This window comes from Cryptomeria japonica, chromosome 3, assembly GCF_030272615.1.
Source record: "Cryptomeria japonica chromosome 3, Sugi_1.0, whole genome shotgun sequence".
NCBI classification, from domain to species: Eukaryota; Viridiplantae; Streptophyta; class Pinopsida; order Cupressales; family Cupressaceae; genus Cryptomeria; species Cryptomeria japonica.
The window spans coordinates 512,328,161-512,352,639 of NC_081407.1; the positions used below are offsets into that span (position 1 = coordinate 512,328,161).

The window sequence follows — 24,479 nt, forward strand, 5'->3', positions numbered from 1 at the left end:
CACTTGTTTCAATGGAATGCATACTTTCAATAATATCTAGAAAATTCTTTTGATGGGATATACCAACTTCAACCTTGTGTAAGGAATCCTTTATTCTTGTTGGTTTCATGGAACTTCACATGATGGTAGAGCTTGATCACGTTTTAAAGTTCCAAAGAATGTTGTTGAAGCTCAGAACACACAAGTTCATAGACCTTTTTAACAACATTATGTGCTCTTATGTAATGAAATTATTATATCAAATGAACAAAATGACAACTATACTTTGTAAATCAATATAATGCACAAAACAAAATAGCAGAAATACTTTGTAAATTAGACTAGAATAGAGATGGTCCAGGCAATATAGGTGAAAGGAATGAAAGAATGCTGAATGTCAAGGTAGCTACTTTGAGGGGGTAACCTTCACAACCTTGAGAACAATATTTGTAGATATGATTCCATAAGTTAAAACACTATTTATCGCATAAGCAGGCTACAGCTACTCCAAAATTCCATTTAGGCTAACCACTCTTGTAATTATTGAATCTAATTATCAATGATTATGCGTGCCACAATTCAGTCACTTCATAACCAGATGCAACTAGACTAAGGGCACAAAATGCCTCCCCTTCAAATAAGTGTTGTCCTCAATGTAATTTAATACAGATGCTTCTACATAAAGCCTTCACTTTCCATCTTAGCATCTTGCTTTGGTATGTTCTACATGATGAGGTATTCTGTGATAGCCCTAGTTTTTTAGCCTCTTAAATCCCTGTTTGAAGAATTGCTCTTCAGGTTCAATATGATCCTTTCTTCTTCATCTGGCTCTTCTATCTTTGTCAATATTGGAATTTTGTTGCCAGTCACTTTCATCAAATGTGATACCTAAAAGACCCAGATGTACATTTGCAGACTGAGGTAGCTCCATTTTATATGCCATTCTATTATCTGCAAAACTTGGCATAACATTTGGGCACAAATATGTGTCTTTCTGTTGTTGCTTCAAGGATAACGTCAACAAGACCTAAATTCCTTCTTCAAACTTTGCTTCTATGATGATTAGCTTCGTGTTTCATTCTGTTTATTATCACGGCCAAGTTGTCTTTGAGCCTATAGAGTACGTATTGTTGGTGTTGAATGTGATGTTTGATTGGACTTTCAAGGATGATGTGATGGATGGTTGATTATATGGATTATTTTCCATAAATGGGACATTTCAGAAGCAGCATGGAAGGAAGTGTTAAACCACCATTCTGTTACTGGTTACCAATTAACCAATTAGGATTGATTTTTCAATGCTATAGACAACAAAGAATACTCTACAAGAATTTTGTTAACAATCTCAGTTTACCTGCTGGATTGGGGCTGATAAGAAAAGTTATGAGTTAGTTGAGTACACAAGAGAACAAGTCAGTCCAAAAATGACTAGTGAATAGTAAATATGGGATCACTTTTGAAATGACTCTATAAATGTTACTGCTATAGTGCTTGCTACAAAAGGATGAGTGGAAGCACAAAAATGGAAATATTTTGTAAGACCATCCACCATGACCATAACGACATGTTTCTCTTCAAGTCTTGATAATCTAATGGAGACCTCCCTTTTTTGACTAGGAACTGATGAGACCCACAGGAGACTCAATGTCTTGATTTCCTCACCTTTGGTATTGACACACCAAATACACTGCCACAATTTTTGTACAGCACCTCTGACCTATTTCTAAAAGATATGGTGCTATCTGCTATGTATTGTGACATCGTCAAGGTACTTGAGTGTCCACCGGAGATACATGAAGCTCCAGAGAGGGCCTTGTTCATCAGGACTGATTTCTTGTAAAGACAGCCCAATTATTATCTCACAAAGAGTTAGATTTTCACATAAATGTATCATATGTATTAGGGTCTTTCTGTAGTTGCTGAATGAAATGCTAAGTATCCTGATCTTGCTCCCTGTCTAATGTTGTATCTTCAACCTAGTGCCTGTAGTATTGAAATGGAACAAAGTGATGCCTTGTGTTTTCTTTTCTTGAAAGAATTTTTTTGGTAAATGATCTTGAAATCATACTATGAGATTTTAGGGTCTTTTTTTGTTGTTCTTCAAAGGATAGTAGCTGTTCCAAGAAGTATTTCAAACAATCATGAGACGTTTTTACTTTGAAGTGTCTTTGTATCAAGTAAGTGTACCATTGCTTGATAACAACATTTCCTTCTCATAAATGGGCTTAAGTAGATAAAGGCTCTTAACGAAAGTTGTGGTGAAACCTAAAGTGGCTAAAATTGGAGTGGTACACATAACTTCCTTCAACTTCTCAAAGGCTCTTGTTTCTTCTCCATTATAGTGAAATATATTCTTTCTAAGAGAGATTTTAGTGGATGTGTTATGCAGCCAGAGTCATTGACAAACATGTGTATAAGCCTGTAAGTCCTAGGAATCTCCTTAGGTTCTTGATGGTTTAGGTTCCTTCCATTCTACCATTGCCTTGATCTTATTAGGGTCCACCTTCATTCATTCATGTGAAAGTGATACAATGTGCTAAATGTACTCCACTCCAAAAGCGCACTTAGAGGATGTGCTACACTAATAAAAAATGCATAAATTTGTAAAACAAGCATAGAAATGAATGTAAAGAACAGAAGCAAGTTTTCCTTCATTTATAGCATACTAGGATTCTATTTTCATGGCATTGACATAAATTGAATGTGAAAATGGAATTCACTTACATGGGTTTGTAATGGAAAAAATATGACAAATGAAATTGTGAGATTTTGCCAAGATTTAGAGGCAATGGAAAGCACAAATAAGAGAGATCAAAATGTATGATAGAAATAAATTGTATTCTATCAAGAAAATACTGATCAACTGGATCATCAATTGTTAATCGTTACATACAATGAATATGAGCCTACTTATATAGGCAAGGCTATATGGATATGTGAGCACACAAACATGACATGTGGCTCAATAAGAAACAATGGTAGGTAGGAAATAGGTGTGGTAGGTAGGAGAAACAATAAAATATTCCACATGAGGTGGATCACCCACCGAAGGTAGAATTATCACTCCACAATAAGTGGATATGATAAAGTAGTAACAAGATCACACCATAAAAGGTGGAAATTCTCCTACACACACTATCCCAATGTGGCACAAACACCCAAGTGTCTCATACCCAAACTACTATGAAATGCATGTACCTAAGTAAACTTAAGTAAGGTGTAATAATATCCAACATGAATAATTAATTACACCAACGGAGACAAATGACAGAGTTTTAAAAAAAAAAAAAAGAAAAGAATGTAGGCTATTCAATAGAAAGCATTTTTTTCCCTTAAAAAAAAGAGAAAAATCACAAGTTTTCAATTGAAAAATCTAGTCAAACATAAAAATTAAAAACGATATTCTAGTTTGACCTAGGAGCTATGATTGTCAGTTTGTGTTCACTCATGAGTAATGTTCTTTAGGCATATTTTTCTTCTATGATTTGTAAATCATAAAGGTTTTCAATTTACATCATAGTGTCACAATGATATATAGATCATAAAGTTGTTCAATGAATATCAGTGTCATATGGTTATAATTTACAAATTTTTATAAATAGTTTACAAGTTTCTTCTTTGACTAAGGCTTCTCAATGATTGCGTGGCCAACATTTTTTGTCCATTTTGTTGCTTTTTACTCCAAATTAATGATCATACAAAAAACATGGATTCCACATCCTCAACAATCCATCAATCACTTTGTGCGTTTCCTCCATATTTTCAGCTCATAGTCATTGGTTGTACCATGGTTGAAAAACTCAACGATTTTTCCACGGACTCGCGAGCCATTTTTGGCCGCGAGTCACTTGTTTAAATACTCGTTGACAAGTTTAAACCTGGCTCACGACGATAAAAACCCACAAAAATCGCATAAAATCGCATCAAACTTGCGAAAAACTTGACAAAAAAAATCAAAATGGAAGTTAAGTAGCCATAACCTAAAAATCGCGAGACATTTTTATGGGTTTCTGGCCGCGACGGAGGAAAAATAAAGACACAATTAATAAGAAGTAGTGGACAATGCGGGAAACAACATGACGCGATTAGGGCATGAATCGAACTCGTATTATTTGTAATGCGATTTGCAATGTGCATTACCTAAGTTGTATGTTGTTGATTGTATTGTATGCAATCGATTCGGCAAATGATTTTCACGTGGGTACAGTTTGTCACCACTTCACAAGCACAAAAATAATGCAAATTGAAACTATAATAACGTATTGAAATGTGCAACCACAAAAGTTCAAAACTATAAATTATTATGCCATTATCACATAATAATAAGAGTTATGTATCAATACCAACACTTTATGAGTTCTCACTCTAAGAACAATGAAATTTCCCCTTACTTTTGCATTCAACATTGACTACACAACTAGCATTTTTCTTATTTTTACTCTTTTCTTATCACCACCATGTTGCTTATCCTTTAAGAATATACAAATTCGGTATGTATGTGTATTTTAAGAATATTTAAAAAAATATATTTTCAAATGTTCGATAAATTTGCCGAGTTTTGCCGATTTTTTCCCGAGTTTTTGAAAATTTTGAGCCAGCCGAGTCATTGCCGAGTCCGAGTTTTTCAACTATGGGTTGTACTATATAAAAGTGAGGTCATTCAAACACATTTTAGCCAACTTCTTGTGCCTTATCATGTGAATAGCCTCAAATGTGCTCCAATTGTGCCCATGCCTAGAAGTGCCACTACGGTTCTCTCGGCCATTGTCCTCTCGGTAACCCTTTTGGTAGTTGTCAACTTCGAAGAGGGTACGGTTCTCTCAAACATTTTCCTCTCGGTAACCCCTTCAGCGGTTGTCACCTTCGACAAAGGTACAGTTCTCTCGGCCACTGTCCTCTGGGTAATCCCTTCGACGGTTTCACCTTCGACGAAGGTACGGTTCTCTCGGCCACTGTCACCTCCATGGTCGAGGGTGTCACTGTCAAAGGTATCACTGTCACTAAGGGTGTTGTGTGTGAGGGTGTTTCTGCCAAGTGTCGTTGTTGAGGGTGTCACTGCCAAGGGTGCCATTGTTGAGGGTGTCATTGTTGAGGGTGCCACTATTGAGAGTTTCGAGGGTTTCACCATTGAGTGTGCTGAGGGTGTCCCTGTCGAGGGTGTTGACACACTCGACCCTACCTCTACCAGTGTCGATAGTGAAGGCATACTTGCCACTGATGGTGTGGGCACACTTGCCATCAATGGTGTGGGCACACTCGCCGCTGTTGGTGTGGGCACATTGCCGCTGATGGTGTGGGCACACTTGGCGTCGATGGTTTGGTTTACTTGACTTGGCCACTGCTACTCCAACTACGACCACTTCGTCACTATATGTCTGGATTGTCTTGTCATCATCATCATTGTAATTTCCAATTGCACCCAATGCCCTAAGGATACATCATTGGCAACTTGGACATCCTCTACCACAGGTAAATCCTCTGTAGGCTCTTCCTCTTCAACTTGCATAACCTCCTCAATCACTTCGTCTGTAGGAAACCTACTTGTCCAGATCGCTATCCGAAAGGTATCCTCAACACTCTCCCTTTCGGATGAAACTTTTTTCGTACAACAATCCTTGTCTGGCTGCGATGTACCACTCCCTCATTTTGTACGAACCACACCCTTCCTTGTACTCTTTGTATTTCAAGGGCATGGTGGCATTCTCCTAATCAACTTCTTCAATCTCTCCGATTTGCAGCATGTTGCATTCGAGGTGGAAAACTTCATAGTCCTCCATCTACCAATGAAACAACTCGTTGAGAGAACATGTCTCATCCTCCGTGCAACTTCCAAGTTATAGCACCCCTTCATTGTTGGGTACACTGCACTCTCTTCCTCCATCCTGAAATCTCCACCTTCAGACTCTGAGTCTGATGCCAATTCCTAGCTCACTGCTTGGTTTTGGAGGTCAATGACATATTTCCTCCCATCACTCTCGATGGAGAGCATATTTTTCTTCCAGTTGTGGTCTACCTTCGCCGTGTTTAGCCAACCTCTTCCGAGAAGGGCATCTTACACCTTCTCCAGCGAGATAACGACAAAGTTCAGAAAGAAACGTTGAGTGCCAATAGTGATCTTTTGTGCCATGAGCATCCTGAGTGGTTTGATGTCGTGCTAGTCAGCACCTACCAGATGGAAGGTCGGTGGCCAGAGTGTTGGTTTGCCAAGCCCCTTCCATGTTTCCTTTGGTTGTACGTTCACGCTAGAGCCTCTATTGACGATCGTGTTTGCCAACTTGCATCCCATTATCTCCATTTTGACTACGGTTGGCTTCCTTCCAATGCCCACCATCAGCCACATTGAGTCAGTGGCCAAGTTGCCTGTTAGCTTCTCTATTGGCTTGTTATGCTCTTGGTTGACCACGTTATCACCGACTACGTTGGTGATGGCCATCTTCAGTTGCAACATGGTTTGCAGAAGATTGGATACTTGTACAGGTACAGTGGCTTGCGACATCAGTCTCATGATAGTTTTCTTTGACTTAAGCCATAGTGGAGTACCTGCGGCCTCGCTCGACACCCTCCTTTTCTCTGCCATCGCTCGTTCAATGTCATCCTTAGCCTCCCAAAGTCTTTCCTTCTTCATATGAGGGTCAAGATATACTGTCTTCTTAGTTTGGAGTTTGGTAATCACTAGTACTTCGTCATCTAGCTCATTCACATCTAGCATATTGACCCCTTTCTGTTTTGGGCAGTTGTTGTCTTCGTGATTTCCGGGTCCACACCATTTGCATAGCAACCTTGCATTGTTACTTTGTCCACTTTGACAATCCTGCGTGAAGTGACCCCACTCATTGCAACTTCAACATTGGATCATGGGTCTACCCTTTGTGTCATACTATATTCTCCTTCGTGGGGTGTTTTTATTGCTATTCTGGTTCCTTCGCTTGTTATTTCGATACCCTCTAGGAGATGTAGTAGAGTTGGCAGTTTGTTTTGGAGGTGTGGCCGGAGGGGTTGTTTGTTCCCCTTGGGCGAAGAGCACTTGTGTGCTTCTTGTTTTGAGACTGTACGGGCATTCCTTTATGGAATGTCCCAATACTTGATAGATGCCACGTAATGACTTCTTTGGGCAAGTAGCCTTTGTATGACCTTCTGCCTTGTAGTTGGTGCACCACAACTCTTTACCATCCTTATTATCCTTTTTCTCTTCCTTTAGCTCCTTCATCATTTGCAACATATCCCTCCATAGGGATATGTTGCTGCTTTCTCGTTGATTTGTCGTTGCTCCTTCATCATTTGCAACATATCCCTCCATAGTCTTTGATTTGTCGTTGCTGCTTTCTCCGATGCTATCATCATCACTGGTCTTCTTCTTTCCCTAGGATGTCTTATTCTTGCTTTCTATGTCTATCGCTCGATTGTAAGCATCGATGTATGAGGATGGTGGCACAACCCTCATTTTTTTCTTCAAGGAAGGAGTCAATCCCTCAACAAACCATCATTTCTTGAGTCCATTAGTTCACTCTATTCTACCTTGTGCTTAGCCTCTAGGTCTATATACCAGTCGATGGCAATTCCCCATAGGGTAGCTGGGAAGGCCTTCAGCCAATAAGACCATTTGACCCTCATATTGTTAGATAGGTCTTGCAATGGCATACTGGATCCTCCGATCCATCCCTTGTGAATTTTGGGAGTTTTTGCGTCTCTTGGGTATTCAACATTGTCTTCACTTGGAAGGTACCGTGTGTATTTGACCAGATGGGACCATCTTGCTCTCATTTGCGTTTTTGTGCCTCTCTTGGACTCTTAGCCACGCGCAAGCTCTCTACGTATCCACCTTTTACGTTTTCTACACCTTGGTCACCTTCACTTCTATATTTTATCCTCCCTCAAGTCTTCGTCTCAGGCCCCCTATTCTTAGTTGCTCGGTGAGGGACAGATTCTCGATATGGTATAGGTTTGTTTCAAAAATTTTGACAACTTTTGTTTGCAGGTTCCTTTCTTCTTCCTCACGTATTGACTGTACGAGTGAGTTGTTGGTATTGGTACTAGATTCAGAGTCTTCACTTGAAGCAGAGTGTATGGATTGGCTACTGGCCTGGTTGGCGAGATCTTTGCTTCGTTGTCTGGGAGTGGCAAGTTTTTGGCAACCTCGTCCAATTCACTCCACGTACGCGGTCTTTCTCTCTCCCAACTATTGCTTCGATTGTTACTTCGACTCCTACTTCTTGCTGGACTCGCCAAACCTTCAATGATTCCTTGTAATCATTTCTCCTCACTTTGCTCTTTCAGGCGAAGAGATCTTCTTACCAATCCATTCCCTTCCTCTTGGGTGTTTTTGGTATGTCAGCCTTTATTTGGTTGTAGGGGCATTAATTGTTGGGGGTATGGTGTCTACTAGTATCCCGCTCTTCTTCCTCCCTACGAGTCATCTCTTCGTATCGTTGTAGTATTTGTTACTGATGTTGCTCTCGGTTAGTTTCCTCTCGTTGGTCCTGCAATTCAATTAGGTTCCGTGCCAACAACCTTGGGATTCTTCCAAGAAGATCAAAGACCATAGGGTTCATTGTCAGTTCGTCGCATACCATGGCTTCAGGGACCACTCACTCCCAAGCTTCCCTCAGCACATACTATGTGGCCGAAACTTCCTACAGATCTACCAAGTCTTCCGTCAATCGATCTTCCTGTGCTGCTTCTTGTGCTAGCACTTCTTTGTTGTCACTCTTAGTTATACGTACTTGCTGTTCAAATGATTGGCTCATTACGCGTTCATATTGCTTGCCGTCTTACCGATCTCCGAGTTTGTATCAACAATGGCACCAAAATGTTTATTCCCTACGGGATTGTGCTTTAACTACTGGATGTAACAGGAACACAAACAATACAGAATTCACAACAACATATGGCAGAATCATATATATCTTCTATTCCAAACATGTAATGAGTACAACCATTACCATCCCCTCACTCTAGATACAACATGATATATATATATATCACTCGGCGGTTGGTTAAGAGTGCCAACCACCAGCAACTACCAACAACTCCTTCGGGAACTATAGTTCATTACATTGCCATTATTTAAAGTTAAATAAAACAAAGTATTATTTATTTATTCGTGGCATATCAGTCGTTTACAATAGCCTTGATCTTTTTGGATCAACACTAACTCCCTTGGAGCTGATTATGTGCCCAAGATAAAGTAACTCTGTCATACCAATTTCACCTTTAGATTCTTTTGCAAACAAGGATTCACTCTCAATAATACCCAACACCTCGTCCAAATGCCTCAAATGTTCTTCCCATGTCCTAAAAATGAGAATATCATCAAAGAAAATCAAGACACAATTATGAAACTGTTCCCTAAATATCTTGTTCATGCATGATTGAAATGTAGTAGGAGCATTAGTCAAACCAAATGGCCTGAATAGAAACTTGAAGTGACCAAAGTGGCACCTAAAAGCAGTCTTCTCAATGTCCTATTCGTTGACTCTAATCTGATGATATCTTGATCTCAAGTCTATTTTGGAAAAATAGACCGCTCCATGTAACTCATCAATGAGCTCATCTATGTGAGGAATGGAGTACCTATTGTTGATAGTCTTTTAATTCAATGCCTTGCAGTCAATACACATACGCATGGTTCCATCCTTCTTCTTCACCAAAACTACTAAAGAAGCAAATGGATTCTTACTGGGTTTGATATGCCCCATCTCAATAGCTCGTTGATCACCGTCTCTATCTCATCCTTGTGCCTCTTGGGATGCTTGTAAGGTGTGGTGATGACTGGTTTAGCTTCCTCCTCTAACTCAATCACATGCTCAATGCCTCTATTAGGAGGCCTACCTGGAAGGATGCTACCGAATACCTTGCTTCGCTTAGAAGGAAAAGCCTAAATGTCTAGTGGATATGTCTTCTTAACCTCCTTCCTCACTGTAGGCATAACAACACACTCGACTGCCCACTCAATCTGATCATGTCTAATGATCCTCTCCATATGTCTAAAAGATACAACTTGTTATCCACCATTGGACATACCCCTCAAGATCACATTCCTACCCTCTAATCTAAATTTCAGCTCCATGGTTTGAAAATTAAGAGTGATCTCACCAAGAGATCGAAGTCACTGAATCCCAAGCATTGCATCTGTATCTCCAATACTCACCACATAGAAGTCATCCTTGACTTCATAACTCCCTAATTGCATTCTCAAATGTGGAATCATCTTGGTGCAAGTGATTGTGAATCCATCTACAACCATCACTTTGAATCCATCAACCTCCTGAGTCTGAAGCCCTCTATGTGCAACTAGTTCCTCGTGAATGAAATTATGTGTAGCCCCGGTGTCAATCAAAGTCACCACCTGCTGTCCATTAAGAACACATTTGATACGTACGGACTCGTTCTTTTTCAAAATATGTAATTGGGCTAACTTCCCACCAATCTCTTCACACTTTTCAACCTCTTCTACGGTTTCTTCTTCCTCTTTTTTCATCTGAATCAGACTGCTGGTCTGATTTTTCTGATGAAGATTCCTCTGCTGAATAGTATTCAATCTTGATCACCTTTCCCTTTGATGCACATTTATGACCTGGGTTCCACAGTTCCTTGCATGAGAAGCACAAATTTCTCTTCTTCGAGTTATTGAGTGTATCTCCATCAAGCCTAGTGACTGATTTTTTTTTTTCTGATTACTATGTTTGGTAAAATGTTTCTTCTCCTTGTGTGAAAAGGGTTTAGATTGGAATTTAGATTTTGGGACAGCCCACTCCATACTCCTTGCTTTCTTCATGGCTTCATGCACGGTTGGAGGGTCAAATGCCTTGATCTACCCCTTAAGTGGCTCCATGAGTCCTTCACTAAACAACACCACCAATCTCTTCTCTATAATTCCTGAAACCATAACATTGAGCTTCTGAAAATCTACTATATATGCATCTGCTGTGCCATACTGCTTCAGCTGTGCAAGCTCCCTGAAATGCACCTTGGGGTCCTTTTTATCATATCTCTCAATGAGTTTGGTAGTAAACTCATCATAGGTGGTAATGGACCTTTGACCCAAGGTAATAAGACCATGATACCACCATTCGTGTGCAACTCCATCCAAATGCAAGGTAGCAAATTTAATTGCCTCATCTTCAGCGATGGGTTTAAAAGCTAAATAGTTATCCAACTTATGCACCCAAGCTCTTACTGAACACTTATCACCACCATCAAAATGATCGAGAGTGACCTTCCCCAATGCATACTGTAAGTCCCTTTGACCAGTTGGATCTCTTTAATCTGTTCTACCACCTCCCCTTCTTTTCTTCTATTCCATGAATTCGTTAAAGGTTAGACCATCTTGAATTGCCTCTGGGGAGTCTCATATTCAACATGGGCATGTCTTAATTCATCAACCAATGGAAGAAGTGTCTCGTTAGCAGTTTGAAGAGCCTCTCTTTGAATGAAAGTAGGCTAGAGTGGTCTAGAAGGAATGCTGGAATCTGCTGCTGTAGGCTACCTTTGACCATTATTTTGTTGTCTAGAAGAGCTGCTCACCGGATTGTTTGTTTGGTTACTCTGTGATGCATCTTGATTACCTTGAGTATTGTTTGGCATACTTTGATTAAACTTTCCCAACAATCGAGACATCATATCAATCATAACATCAAATTTCCTTCCCATTTTGGTATTTGGGCTCAAAGAACGAGCCTCTCTCCTTGCCTCTTTCTGCCATGTTCTCTGGTGTGTTATTACCATCTCTAGAAGTTTCGTGATGCATGTCTAATATCCCTGAAGTTGTTTCTCCCTCTGGAACTGGTGAGGGCTGCCAATGTCCTTTCCTTTGTTCCCTGTTGTAATATCTCTGTGCCCTTTCACTCACAGGAAGAATAAATCTGATTTTGACTGTTCAACACAGGCTGGCAGGATGGTTTGTGCTCTGATACCATTGACATGTCCCACCGCTGATTTTTTTTTTTTGGGATAGATTTCAAGTGTATGAATCCAATGAAGAGTTTGGCTGTTTGATACTTTCAGATTTCATTCAAGTTGTAGAACATATGCAAGCATGATATTTTTCTATAAATTTTTTTGAACAATGAACTGATAACTAGCACTCTTCATTCAATCATTAATAAACACATTCAAGATATTACAATCAGGTTTAAAACATATTGCAGACCTGTTAGAGGTTCCTGACAATGAAAGAGAATACTCAGAAATTTGACCAGCACCAACTAGGCATTCAAGCATGTCAAGGTTGAATTCTGGGAATGATATTAATGTCACCTAACAGCTCCAAATCTGCCCCAGAAATATCTGTTTGCAATCAGCACTAAAACCCTCCAAAGCCAACCCCTTTTTCAACACTCAGAAAAGCAGATTTAATATTCTCTCGAATACCCACATACTAGCAAGGAAGATTGGTGCTTGTATAGGGCGATTTTCGTAGAAAAATACAATTCTTCACCAACTATGATGAGTGATAGATCCAAATGAAGTGCCCAGCTGATAGGAATGCATTTAATAAATACCCAAAATGATTGCAGCCTTTGATATGGGGTTATGAGCAGAAAATCAGTCTTCAATATTTCTTGAAAGAGCTTCAGATTCACTGAAAAAATTACCAGCACTCATAGAAAACCTTTAAACTACAGATTAATTTCACACACCCAAAATGAGCATACCACAACCAAAACTGGAAACCCAAATCAGAAAACCTTAAAAATCTTCATTATCCTAATCCCCATACCTCCTACAGAAGCCATAAATAACTTTGAAAAAGCATTTTAGCTCACCAAGACCCAACTAGAAATCTGTGTTTAGGAATTGGAAGAGGGATAAAGGCTAGGACCCCAGTGCTATGAGTAGTACCTACCAAAAATAGAAACTTGCCCTAAAAGAAAAGTTGTTGGAAACTCCAATAAGACACTGCAAGAGCTCACCTCGAGAGTTCCCCTAACTGATTTCGCTTAGCCTATGGGAACTCTGGAATAGGCTAACAAAAATCTCTAGCCGAGCTAGGTGCGAGAAGGGGACATAACAAGAGCTCATTTTGAAGCAGTCTACTCCATTCTAATTTCTTACAAAAGTGTGCCTAGCATTCCTGAGCGAACTTACACTGTACTAAAAGGTGATTTGTTGTTTCCTCCACTTCTTTGCATAGAATTCATCTTTGGGGACCAGCTATACCCACTTTTTGTAGCCTGTCTCTAGTAAGGATTTTGCAATGAAAGCTGTCCAAGCGAATGCGCGTGCCTTTGAAACAACGTTTCTATCCCTACATAAGTCTTTAGGCCATGAGCTGTTTGTTTGATTTGCTTTGGCCACCACATATCCTATTTTGCTGAGTAGGTTACTGATTTAGCTGCGCACAAGATGATCTCATCATTTCCTTTGGTTAAGTGTATCTTTCTCTTGTCCAATTCTGCTTTGAGTAAAGCTCTACATGCAGATTCTTCCATTTCAAAATCCTTCCATACCATATTTATGATTCCTTTTGAATGTTTTACTGTAAAGTAATTGGTCACCTTCTCTCCATAAGCTTGTTTGGTTGGCTATATCACGTTGACCAACTCTGGGATGGAATCCAAAGAGCAATATCCATTCCAAGAGTCATGCCAAAATGAGGCTGACTCACCATTCCTTATCTTCCAACTGAGATGATTTGTGATTAGTTTCCTAGACTTGACTATGTGATTCCATATCGCCGATCCCCTTGGCGGATTGGCCATAGTTGAAATTCGGTTTGGTTTGTCTGAGTCCATGTACTTACTTGGCTTTTAAAAACCTACTCCATCTTGCTTCCAGTTGTTTGAACATTTTTCATGACAATTTGGTGCCTAATGCTAGGTTGTGCAAGTGTAAGTCATGGATATTTGCACCTCCCAATAATCTCTTACCACTTTGACCCAAGCAATTAGAGGAATGCATTTCTTCTCATTTGGGTCTTCCCATATAAATTTTCTTTGTTGTGCAATCAACTGTTGGTTTGTTCTACTCAGTAATTCTAAGATTTATGTTGGTATTGCTGAGATGACTGATTGTAACATTGTTATTCTGCTTGATAGAGTTAACCAACGGCCCTCTTCCATGCCTCTATTTTCTTGTCGCACTTTTCTATTGGTTCTTTCCAATAATTCCCATTAATTGCTCCTGTAAATAGAGGAATTCCCAAGTATTTTGATGAGAGCCTCTCTATTATGAATCCAAATTCTTCTTTGGATTTTTTTTGGGGTATTAAAAAGAAGATGCTTGACTTCGCATTGTTTATTATTTTCCTTGAGGTTTTGGAGTATTCTTCTAATGTGTCTTTTATGCTTTGTGCTTCCTTCACTGTTGGAGCTCCATATGATAAATTATCGTCTGTAAACATGTGATGTGAAAATGCTGGAAAATTTTGCATTACTTTAAAGTTTAATGCCTTCCCATAGCCCTGCTGTTGCCTTCCTTTGTATTTCTCTACTCAATGCTTCTACTAGAATTACAAAAAGAAAGGGAGAAAGCGAATCTCCTTGTCTTAACCAATTGCTGCTTTGGAAAAAGCCACATGGCGTGCTATTCATGATTACTGAATATCTTGGTGAGGATATACAACTATATATCTATTCATTCCATCTCTTATCAAATCCAAATTTTTCCATTATTTTGATAAAAAATCTCCATTTGACTTGTCAAATTCCTTGCTTACATCAAGTTCTAGAATACGTTTAAATTTGATTCTCGAATTGAATGCATTACCTCATGGGCAATTATTATTCCATTTGTTATATTTCTGCCTAGTACAAACCTGCTCTGTTCCTGTGATATTATCTTTGGTAGAAGGGTTTTGAGCGTGTTGGTCATTACCTTTGATATAATTTTGTAGGTTGAATTGCATAAAGATATAGGTCTGTAATCTGAGAAAAATAAGCAATGTCCATTTTTAGGTATGAGCACTATATTTGTATTGCTGATATCTTTAAGAATTGTTAATTTTTTCCTTGATCCCTCAACCATTTGCCATATGTCATCCCCAATGCTTGGAAAATTATTTCCGAGAGTCCATCAGGTCTTGGAGCTTTTTCTGGATTTAGCTCAAATATTGCCTTCTTTACCTATATTGTGGTTGGTTGTTGCAGAAAATCATTGTCTTCTTTTGTAATGATCTTTGGTATATTTTCCTGAAATCTATCCTTATGTATATCAGCCTGCCCCTCACCACCCAATAGGTTTTGGAAATGAATAATTCCCATTCTTTGAATTTCTGTTGGGTCAGTTGTGATAGTATTATCTTCCCTCTTCACCTGTTTGATTCTGTTTGCACCTTGTTCCATTTTGGTCGTATTATGGAAATATTTTGTATTTTGATCCCCTTCAGCCAACCATGTTTCTCTTGATTTTGACTTCCAATATGTTTCCTCTTGTGGTAGAATTTCATGGCAGGCTTCCAATAGATCTTTCTCTTTGTTATATTCCAGCCGAGTCATACCTGATTGCATGACATTTTAACTTAGTGTAGCTATCTCTGTTTCTATCCTTGCTTTCTTTGTGAAAATATTTCCGAATACTTCCTTATATTTTAGTTTCTCCTTGAGTTTCTTTAACTTCTTGTGAAAAAGAAACATTCTGTTTCCTTTCTTCCTGATCGGTTCTTCCCACCATATTTTCTTTTGTGGGATTAATTTTGGGTGCCTTAGCCACATTTTTCGGTCCAATGGCCTCCTCCATTATTTCTTCAATTCAACTGGGAAATGATCAGATATTGGATTCAGATAGATAAAAGAGCTTGGCATATTTGACCAATTCATTCAATTTTCTGATATTAGGAATCGGTCTAGTCCTTCTGCAATATTAGCAAATCCACTTCTGTAGTTGTTCCATGTAAAGTTTCTGTTTGATGGAACACAGTCTATGAGATTGTTGCTTTCCACAAATTCTATGTAAAGTTTCATTTGATTGCTCAATTCTGTCCATAGTTGCTTCTTTTAATCTGTCTTAGTTGGGCCATAGATATTAAAAATAAATAAATTCAAATTAGAGTTTACACTACTTACCATAGCCATTTGCTAGTTTGTTGATGATTTGATAATGCCGATGTGTACTTTATTTGGGTGCTATAGAATCCCTATTCTTTGAGATGCACCCGTAGCTTCAAATAAGATGCTCCTCCATCCCTTACAATGCTTTGTAAAGCTTTCTTCTTCGTTAAGGGTGAGCTTTGTTTCTTGTGAAAGAACCACTTTTGTGTTGCTTGTTTCTAATATACACATGCATGCACACGCACACGCACACACGCACGCACACACATTACTGCTGTTATATTGTTGTTCATTGACTCATGGAAACTTGACACTCTCTCTCTCTCTCTCTCTCTCTCTCTCTCTCTCACCCACCCGCACACACACACACACACATACACACACACATACACACATGCATGCCCACATGCACATGCGCACACACAAACTACTGTCCTCGAAATGTGTCCCCTGTTGTCCCCTCATCCCCATTCCCAAAATTCTGTGGAACTGATCCATTCCTTTCATATCTCACATGCCAATCGCTACATGCTTATTTTGTCCAAAAATTACCATTTTGGAGTAGGCAGGGAGGTTACCAGTGTTATTATGGATATGATTTTACACCACCACATTATATTTATTGAATATTCCAAACATTCTTCCAACATATCTATTTTGCACGAACCTTGCAATGATGGCACAGATAGGGATGGCATAAGGCATAGCATGAGATGCGAATTGTTCTCATAAAAATATGTTTATGTATTGATAACTTGCACTTGCAAAATTTTATGTTGTGTGTAACCCACAAAGTAGTGTAGGACGACAACAACGCAAAAGTGTTTGAGGATGGGAATATCTTTAAGAAGTTATGGCACTCATTTTTCAGATCAGGGATCATGTTTTGTGAAGCTTTTTTCCAAGGGGAGCAGCATAGAGTGTAGACAGATTTCAAGCTCATGGAACTAAGTTTAGATGCAGAGCTAAGAACAGATATTTAATTTGCAAATTATGAGGTGACGTTGGATTAGCACACAATGCCCTCTAACAAGATGTTCAAAGCTATCAAATGTTAAAATGATATTATTGCTGTCAAAGATTATTATTGTTGATAAAACTAATTACCATAAAAATAGTTATTGCATATATTATCCTATATAATTAGATAATAGATACAGAGGGAAACATAAAGGAACCCTTCTCAAGCTAAATTATTTTATTGTACAGTAATAATTATAACATATGATATATTCCCTACATTTCTTGGGTCTAACTGACTTTATATGATTTTGCCGTGGCTCTTTTCTATTAGAGATATACAATACTTAGGGATATTTGTCTCAAAATTGAAGGAATGCATTTCTTATATAATAGTTTTTATACATCTTCCATTCACATTTAAGATTATTTCAACAGCCATAGCGGTACAAGTAGAATAGCCTATAAGTGAATGAGAACATCTATCATGAAAAGTATGAACTCTGTACTCGTGATATACTTTATTACTGCATACTAGAAGACCCGCAAAAGGGTTATAAGAAGTGGGATAGGACTCGTGATATGCTTTATTACTGCATACTAGAAGACCGACAAAAGGGTTATAGGAAGTGGGATAGTGTGACCTTACAAGTGGGGTGTTCAATGCGTTCCACCATTGTGTCACAAAAGGTCCAATATGCTCTTCATAGAATTGTAATTTAGTCCCCTATTATAAAATATTTACTTCATTTGATTATTCATGTTGTCAAAGGCCTCATGAACTCTCCATGGGTAGGAGAGTTTGTATCAACATTCTTGATTACCTCCACAACTAATTATATGATACAACAAACATACATACAAGTAAACATTTAGAAAACTTTACAAATAAAAAATTAAAGAAAAAGAAAAATTTAAACTGAATGCTAAAGTTTTTCAAAATTAGAAATTAAAGGTAAAATACATACATTCTAAAGTTTTTATTGCAGAGTGGACCACCAAGTGTCATCAAGTACTTTTATTTCACCTTCTTCCCTTCTTTTGACTTTGCCTTAATCTACCTTTCTAACTCGCTACAAATCATCATGGATTGTAGAGCCATTCGCACTTCCAACATCCTACTATCAAAATGAAATGGCTAGCATATCTTGTCTCCATTGGTTCACAAAAGTCTTGATTATCACCATTATTACACTTGGGTTGATGACTTAAGCCCTAGTGATTGGAGCCTCTACTACTTTGATTTGCGGGCAACTTAGCAAGTGCTTCCTTTATCTCTAGTTGAGATCCTACTAAGGGTTCAATACTGTCAATCCCTTTTGATCAATCTATATACAGACAAACATTTGTATGTCTCCAACTTTGGCTAACACTATCTTCACCTAGTCTCTCTTCCTAGTGCCTTTCAAAGCATTGTTCAAAGTATGAACATAACACAGGGTCCAAAATATTGTTTGTCAATCATAACCAACACATCACTTAAAGACCCAACCTCCTTTTTGGCCTTCCTCAACAAATGAAAATAGAATTCTGCATCCCTGTGTTTTGTAGATCAATCAATAGCTGTATGAAATTATGAACCTCCTGAACATGTAACGATAATATTAATGAGTGGCCAATATTGAATGTTAGTCCATTCATAACGATGAAGCAACCTGCCAAACCATCCCTGGCAATGAAGCAACCTGCCATAATATATGTTTGGCTCAACTCCTCCAACAAGTGCACTTTTGAATATTCTGAGTCAATGAGGGAGATATGAAATCTATGTTCTCTAATGGGTATATGAGGATCCAATTGTGTTCTTTTCTTCAATATTTATTTGAACTATGGAGAGCATGCCATATGAAATAGAATGGCATGGGCATAAATTATTTTTGATACAAAATCATCAAACGTCATGTGCTTGCGAAATTCAACACTATGAGAACCATCTTTAGCAGCAAACGACACATTGGAGTATCCTGACATAGATTGTAGAGAGGTACACTAGATTTTGCCTCACTTTCCTTGACCAACCTCATCATTTCAGCTTTCTTCCAAAGTTGTTGAGTGACAAACCCTAACCCCATGTTTAATCACACCTAATAAATGGTGTGCAACCCTATTTTTAACTCCAACGAAAATAAGTTTTGCATACATGCCAACCAATATCTACCTCCCATTGGATGGATACATCTTTGCCCAGAAGGGTGACATATTGCAACAAGGATTTTATGGGTTTTTAATGGACCTTTTGCAATTTTATTGACAATGGTTGAAGGGCATGCAAAAGGGTTTGGTACATGTGTTTTAGAAGAGCCTCCCAATATTTGGTTCATTTTGTTTGTACTCACTTTGTCACCCTCCACATAATCATCATTGTTGCTCGTTTTGATTTGCAAAAAAAATTAACGGCAGATTGAATAAAGAACAACAAAAAAATATCCCTAGTATCTTGACAAAAACAAAAAAAGAAAATGGATTTTTTTAAAAGAAAAAAACAGTATCTATTTTCAGCCATGGTCATTGTGGTTTCCTTGGGAATGAAGAAAATGGTTGTCAATGCTGAAAATGACTGCAAATATTTCATTTCTTTCCTCATTTTTTTCTCTTCCTTCTCTTCAACTGCAAGTGCAAAAATCAGAAATGATTGTGACAAGGCAAGTGTTAGAGGGCACTTGGTTAAGTCTAAGATTGATTAAGGTCATAAGGGGTTTAGAATGGCTTGTAAGCTACCCATGCTCCTCTTTAAATGTGAAGGTTCTCTCTTGAATTGAAAAGAAAAAAGAAAAAAATGGGTGACAGTTGAGGCCAAACATTCCCAAGATGTCAGGGTCCCATGGATGACATTTTTGGGATACATCCCCAATTTCCCTTTATTTGTACGTTTGGGAAGACCTTGAAGTGTGCACATAACCATAATCCCTGATTTCTAGTAACATCTAATGTTGGAAACAAAATCTACTGCCTTTCTTGATAATGTTGTAAAATGATAATGAGAGGCGAGTCTTTAATCTTGAACGTTGAGAAACATTTGTGTTCCAAACATGTGTGCTGATTTTATGTTTTTTGTTTGTCAGGTGAATCAAGCTCTTATTAAGCTTATTGAGGCATCAGAATTAAACATGAGCCCCCAAGAGTGGGTGAATTTGCCTCAACATGAAAATGGTAATGAAGCAGATGTCTTCTAATCTATTGACAAGTTAATATGGTTAGCTTTTCATAGTTAGGTTGTAGTAAGTGTTCACATGATAGATTGTTTGCCAATTGATGTTCTAGTTACCTTGGCAGGATTGGAAGTCAAAGGCGTATCAACTCAGTATCAAGGAGACAAGGAAGACGAGATCCCTTTCTCTACAAGCTTTTATAGCTTTTGGAGACATTTGCAGATGATGTTATTATATTTTTTAGGATTATTCATGATATTGTGGAATCTTGTCAAACAATTTTCTATATGCTTCAAAAAGGAGAAAGTTGAACCATTTCATGCTGCTGTGGATGCTCATGATCAATGTTCCTCAAGAAGAGAACAATCAAGTGTACTTGTGTCACAATTTTAGCTAGGTGGAAACTGCCCAGTGAAGCTCCCATATGTTCTTTATTTTTTAAGATTAAATTTCACCTTCAACCCTTAATTGTTTGTTCTAGTGATGTCGTAAAACGTTCTTTATTTAGAAGATTCAAATTTCATCGCTAACCTCTAATTCTCTGTTCTTGAACCTTATAAGGCAATTGAATATTTATGTGCCCATGTTGTTCATTAGTAGTACATGGTTTGTAGTTTCCTCTAAACAAATGTGAAAATGATTCATATACACTCTTTCATGTTTCTTGAATAATACTTGAATGTTTGCTGTTTTTGTGTTAGGTAACTTCATTTAAACAAATGTGAATAAAATTCATATACAACCTCACATGTTTCTCAAATCTTTGATGGTTTAATATGTCAGGTACTGATGCATGATAAATTATTTTTTTGAAGTTGATAGGTAGTACTCCAATTTCTTGTATGTGCATACTTTTCAAGATTTGAAATTGGACCCTCTCCGCCCCCATAGAGTACCCTAGCCCTCACCATTATGTCCATCAGGGTCCACAAAAAAACATGGTACATAGTCAAATGACGAGTATTTTATTGACATTTCTGTTAGATAATAATATATAGATCACATAAGTCAAACTCTATTTGGGATACCAAAGGGTGTGAGCTCAATTGGTGATAAAATGGCATATTCCTTTGATTATGCGTATAACTAATATACCTATATTTAAAAAATATATGTAAAATATGTTGAGAGATATCTTATAATAGAAAAGAATCATCTGTAAAATAAATGTTCTTCTAAAATACTAAACACCAAGACTACAAATCCATTAAAATCTTGCATGCAAAAAATTGTGAATCTAGTTGGAGACAAGTGGCAAGGGTTCTATTTTATTTGGAGTAATAAAATAACACCTCCACAAAAGCTAAAACATGGCATATTTCATGCATTTACTTGTCATTTGCATGTCAATTTTTTTCAAAAATGATTTTTTGTTTACGGACACTTTGATGTCATTGTAGATGAATCAAGCTCTTATTAAGCTTATTGAGGCATCAGAATTAAACATGAGCCCCTAGACTTGTACTGAGCTCAGACTCTCGTTTGGCTGATTCTTTGACTTAGAGTCAGATTTGGACTTGGCAAATTGAAAAAAAAAAAAACCATCGAATACAAGGATTTTTAAGGATTTAAAACTTTTTATTTACTCCATCTGCACTCCTTTCGAATTCATGTCTCTTATTATTTTGTTATCTGGCATTCCTAAGACCTGAATTGTGCAGTAAATGCAAGCAGGTCGTGTGTGTGAGGGAAATGTGAGTGAAGACATGCGTTTTGCACTAAAATATCAAAGATACGATATGTGAAATACTAGTCATGTTAGCATTTATATATTTTGGTCATGTTTGCACAAGGAGGGCATCATTTCCAGTCACAGGCAGGAGTGGCATTTTGTTATCAAGTTTTAAGAGTCTTCTATTGTTGTGGGTGACTAGTTGTGAAGGGAGTTACAAACACAAAACTATAGATGGGAGATACTTTTGCTTCAGGAGGTCACAATTTTGCTTAAGTAGGTCCCATTTCTAGAACAGTGTTGTGTTTTCGCTAAACAACTAGCTCACTTGATTAGAAGGCCAAGTCTTTGCCAATTTTGGTTCTCTGGGACTTGTCAAGGTCAGCTCGTCTTGGGACTCACTGAGCCTGGTGAGTCTTGTAACCTTGATTAGCAGCTGTACACGTTTCAAATCTCGGCCAAGTTTTACAGCTTGATGACTTTGATGGACTAGTTTCCCTTGTTTGTGACAGCTCAGCTGAAGGAGGCTTTTAGAATAGATGTATGTTTACTCCATATGTTGTAATTTGCTTAAGGGAAGAGATAGTGATATCTAGATGTCATCCGGTTGTATCCATCAAAACAAAAACTCTATTAGGGATATGAGATTAAAATATGCAGATTGTTTATTTTTTTAACTAAATGCCTTTATCTTTTACTTTGTTTAAACTTTAGATTCAACAGGTGTCCTAAGTAATGAAGATTTTACAGCTATGGAATTAACACCCATTTAGTAATTGTGATGAATCAGAGTTCACATATGCATAAATAATTTGCAAACAATATGAAACTTAGGATATGGATGGCATGTTCTTAGATTTGAAATGGTGAAATTACGAGTTGTAGAGAGATTAGAGCATTATTATGTTATACCAGAGTTATTAGGAAGAAGACGTGTCTACAATGCTGGGAAGTAAGTAGTCCCATCATTTGTAGTAGTCATCGTGCCACAATATACTATTATTGTACATTATTGAAGCAGTCTACACATTTATAGTGTATGAGTACTATCTCTTCATGAGTTGGAAAAATAGGCTAAACTTTGTTGATAGTGTTATAATAATTAAGTTATGCAGAAAGAAACAATGTATGGCTGGACAATACTATTTCATACTTCTCACCAAGAATAGAAAAGGTAAAAATTTTATTCTTCATTGCAATGACATGAATGTTTGGTGAAGTTTGAAAGCAAAAGACTAGAGAACTGATAGACGAAAATGTTATTTACAAGTACGATCCTAGAATTTGTGAATAATAGTTTGTACTTATAGGTCAGAGTCCAAGTGAATATTGTTATTTTGCTAAGATAAATTTATTGTATATATTACAAAAAATCGAGATGGTTTTGAAAGAGAAAATATGCCACCTTTGCAACTTCAAGTTGGCATACAGATCACTCTCTCAAATTCACATTTCTAAGCATGTTTCCCAAGCATTTAGGTGATGTGTACTTTCATCATGAGATTGGTTAACTTGAACTAAAAAGTAAGAAATGACAAACCAAAACTAGCTCCATGGATGCATGCAATGAGCCACCTTTACGTGTAGGGTCTATTTTTTAAATTAACTTTTCCTGTGTAATGTCCCCTTTCTAGCACATGTTGTATAAGGTTGTTGTTAGCCTATTTCTCCATGGTCCCATAGGCTAACCAAGACTTTTAAGGGATCTTGAGGATATTTGGCTAGGCAATTTCAGCTACTCGCGATTCTAATGTATTTTGATGTGTTTGTGAGATACTTACTATGTATAGTAAGTCAGTTGGGCTTGGTCTTGATTGAGAGTGAACTCATAAACAATATCTTGATGATGATAGTTGTTGTTTTTTACTAGAGTTCTAATAATCGTTTGTGATTATTAATTTATTTATCAATAAAGTTAAATTATAAAAATAAATAAAATATTTAACTTTATTAAAGTGGAACTTGAGTAAAGAGAAAAAGTTATTTAAAAATTAAAAGTTCCTTTTCACTTAAAGTACTTGGAGACTTGAATATTAAGAAGGGAAGTGTTTTATTTATCCCACATTGGCTGAAGATGTGTGTGAGCTCTTTTGGAAAAGTTATAAAAGACTCTTTAAGAGTTCTTTTTGGATACGCTTAGTTTTATTATTTTTCTCTTGGAGAATTTTGGGAGATTGGATGAAAACCCATTTCTTTCTTGAGGTCGATTTACTTAGAATTCACATTGGAGCTTCAAGAATATTTTGCAATAAAACATTTGCTACAGTGCTGCTATAGTACAACTACAGTGTCTGCTACGGTAGTTGATACGGTACTCGCTACAGTACTTTTTGGTGTTTTATGGGCTACAACAAACTAGGGTTTTGAAAAGATAATGTCATATTAGCTAGGGTTTGTAGTATTTGTAGTATCTTGTAGATGGAGGACGAATTGATTCAAATTTGAAGGCTTAATTGACATATTTTCACCAACAAACACATTGCTATGGTTTTGGAGGTTAAGCATCATGTTTTGGAGAGCAACTTGGTGATGGGTGTGGACGTATAAATCTGACCACTTTCTTAAGTGAATATTTAATATTCATTTTAACCTCATTCCTCTATTTAATTAATTTCTTTGCATTCATCTATTTGATTAAATAAATTACTCAATTTATTTAATTAAGTTCACCTAAGCCTTTTTTAACCTTTAATTAAATAAATCACTTTATTTAATTAATTCCCCTTTCTCCCC

At 37.5% G+C, this 24,479-nt stretch overlaps 1 protein-coding gene across 1 annotated transcript in view; it reads left to right on the forward strand.

Annotated features, from left to right (window-relative positions):
- The window catches only part of LOC131060196 (uncharacterized), a 153,906-nt gene extending 133,160 nt beyond the window's left edge, over positions 1–20,746 (forward strand). The window contains exons 9-10 of the mRNA XM_057993343.2: positions 19,988–20,075; positions 20,199–20,746. Coding sequence (XP_057849326.1) covers positions 19,988–20,075; positions 20,199–20,467 — 357 coding nt within the window. The 3' untranslated portion in view covers positions 20,468–20,746. The remainder of the gene's footprint in view (positions 1–19,987; positions 20,076–20,198) is intronic.
- Positions 20,747–24,479: the final 3,733 nt, after the last annotated feature.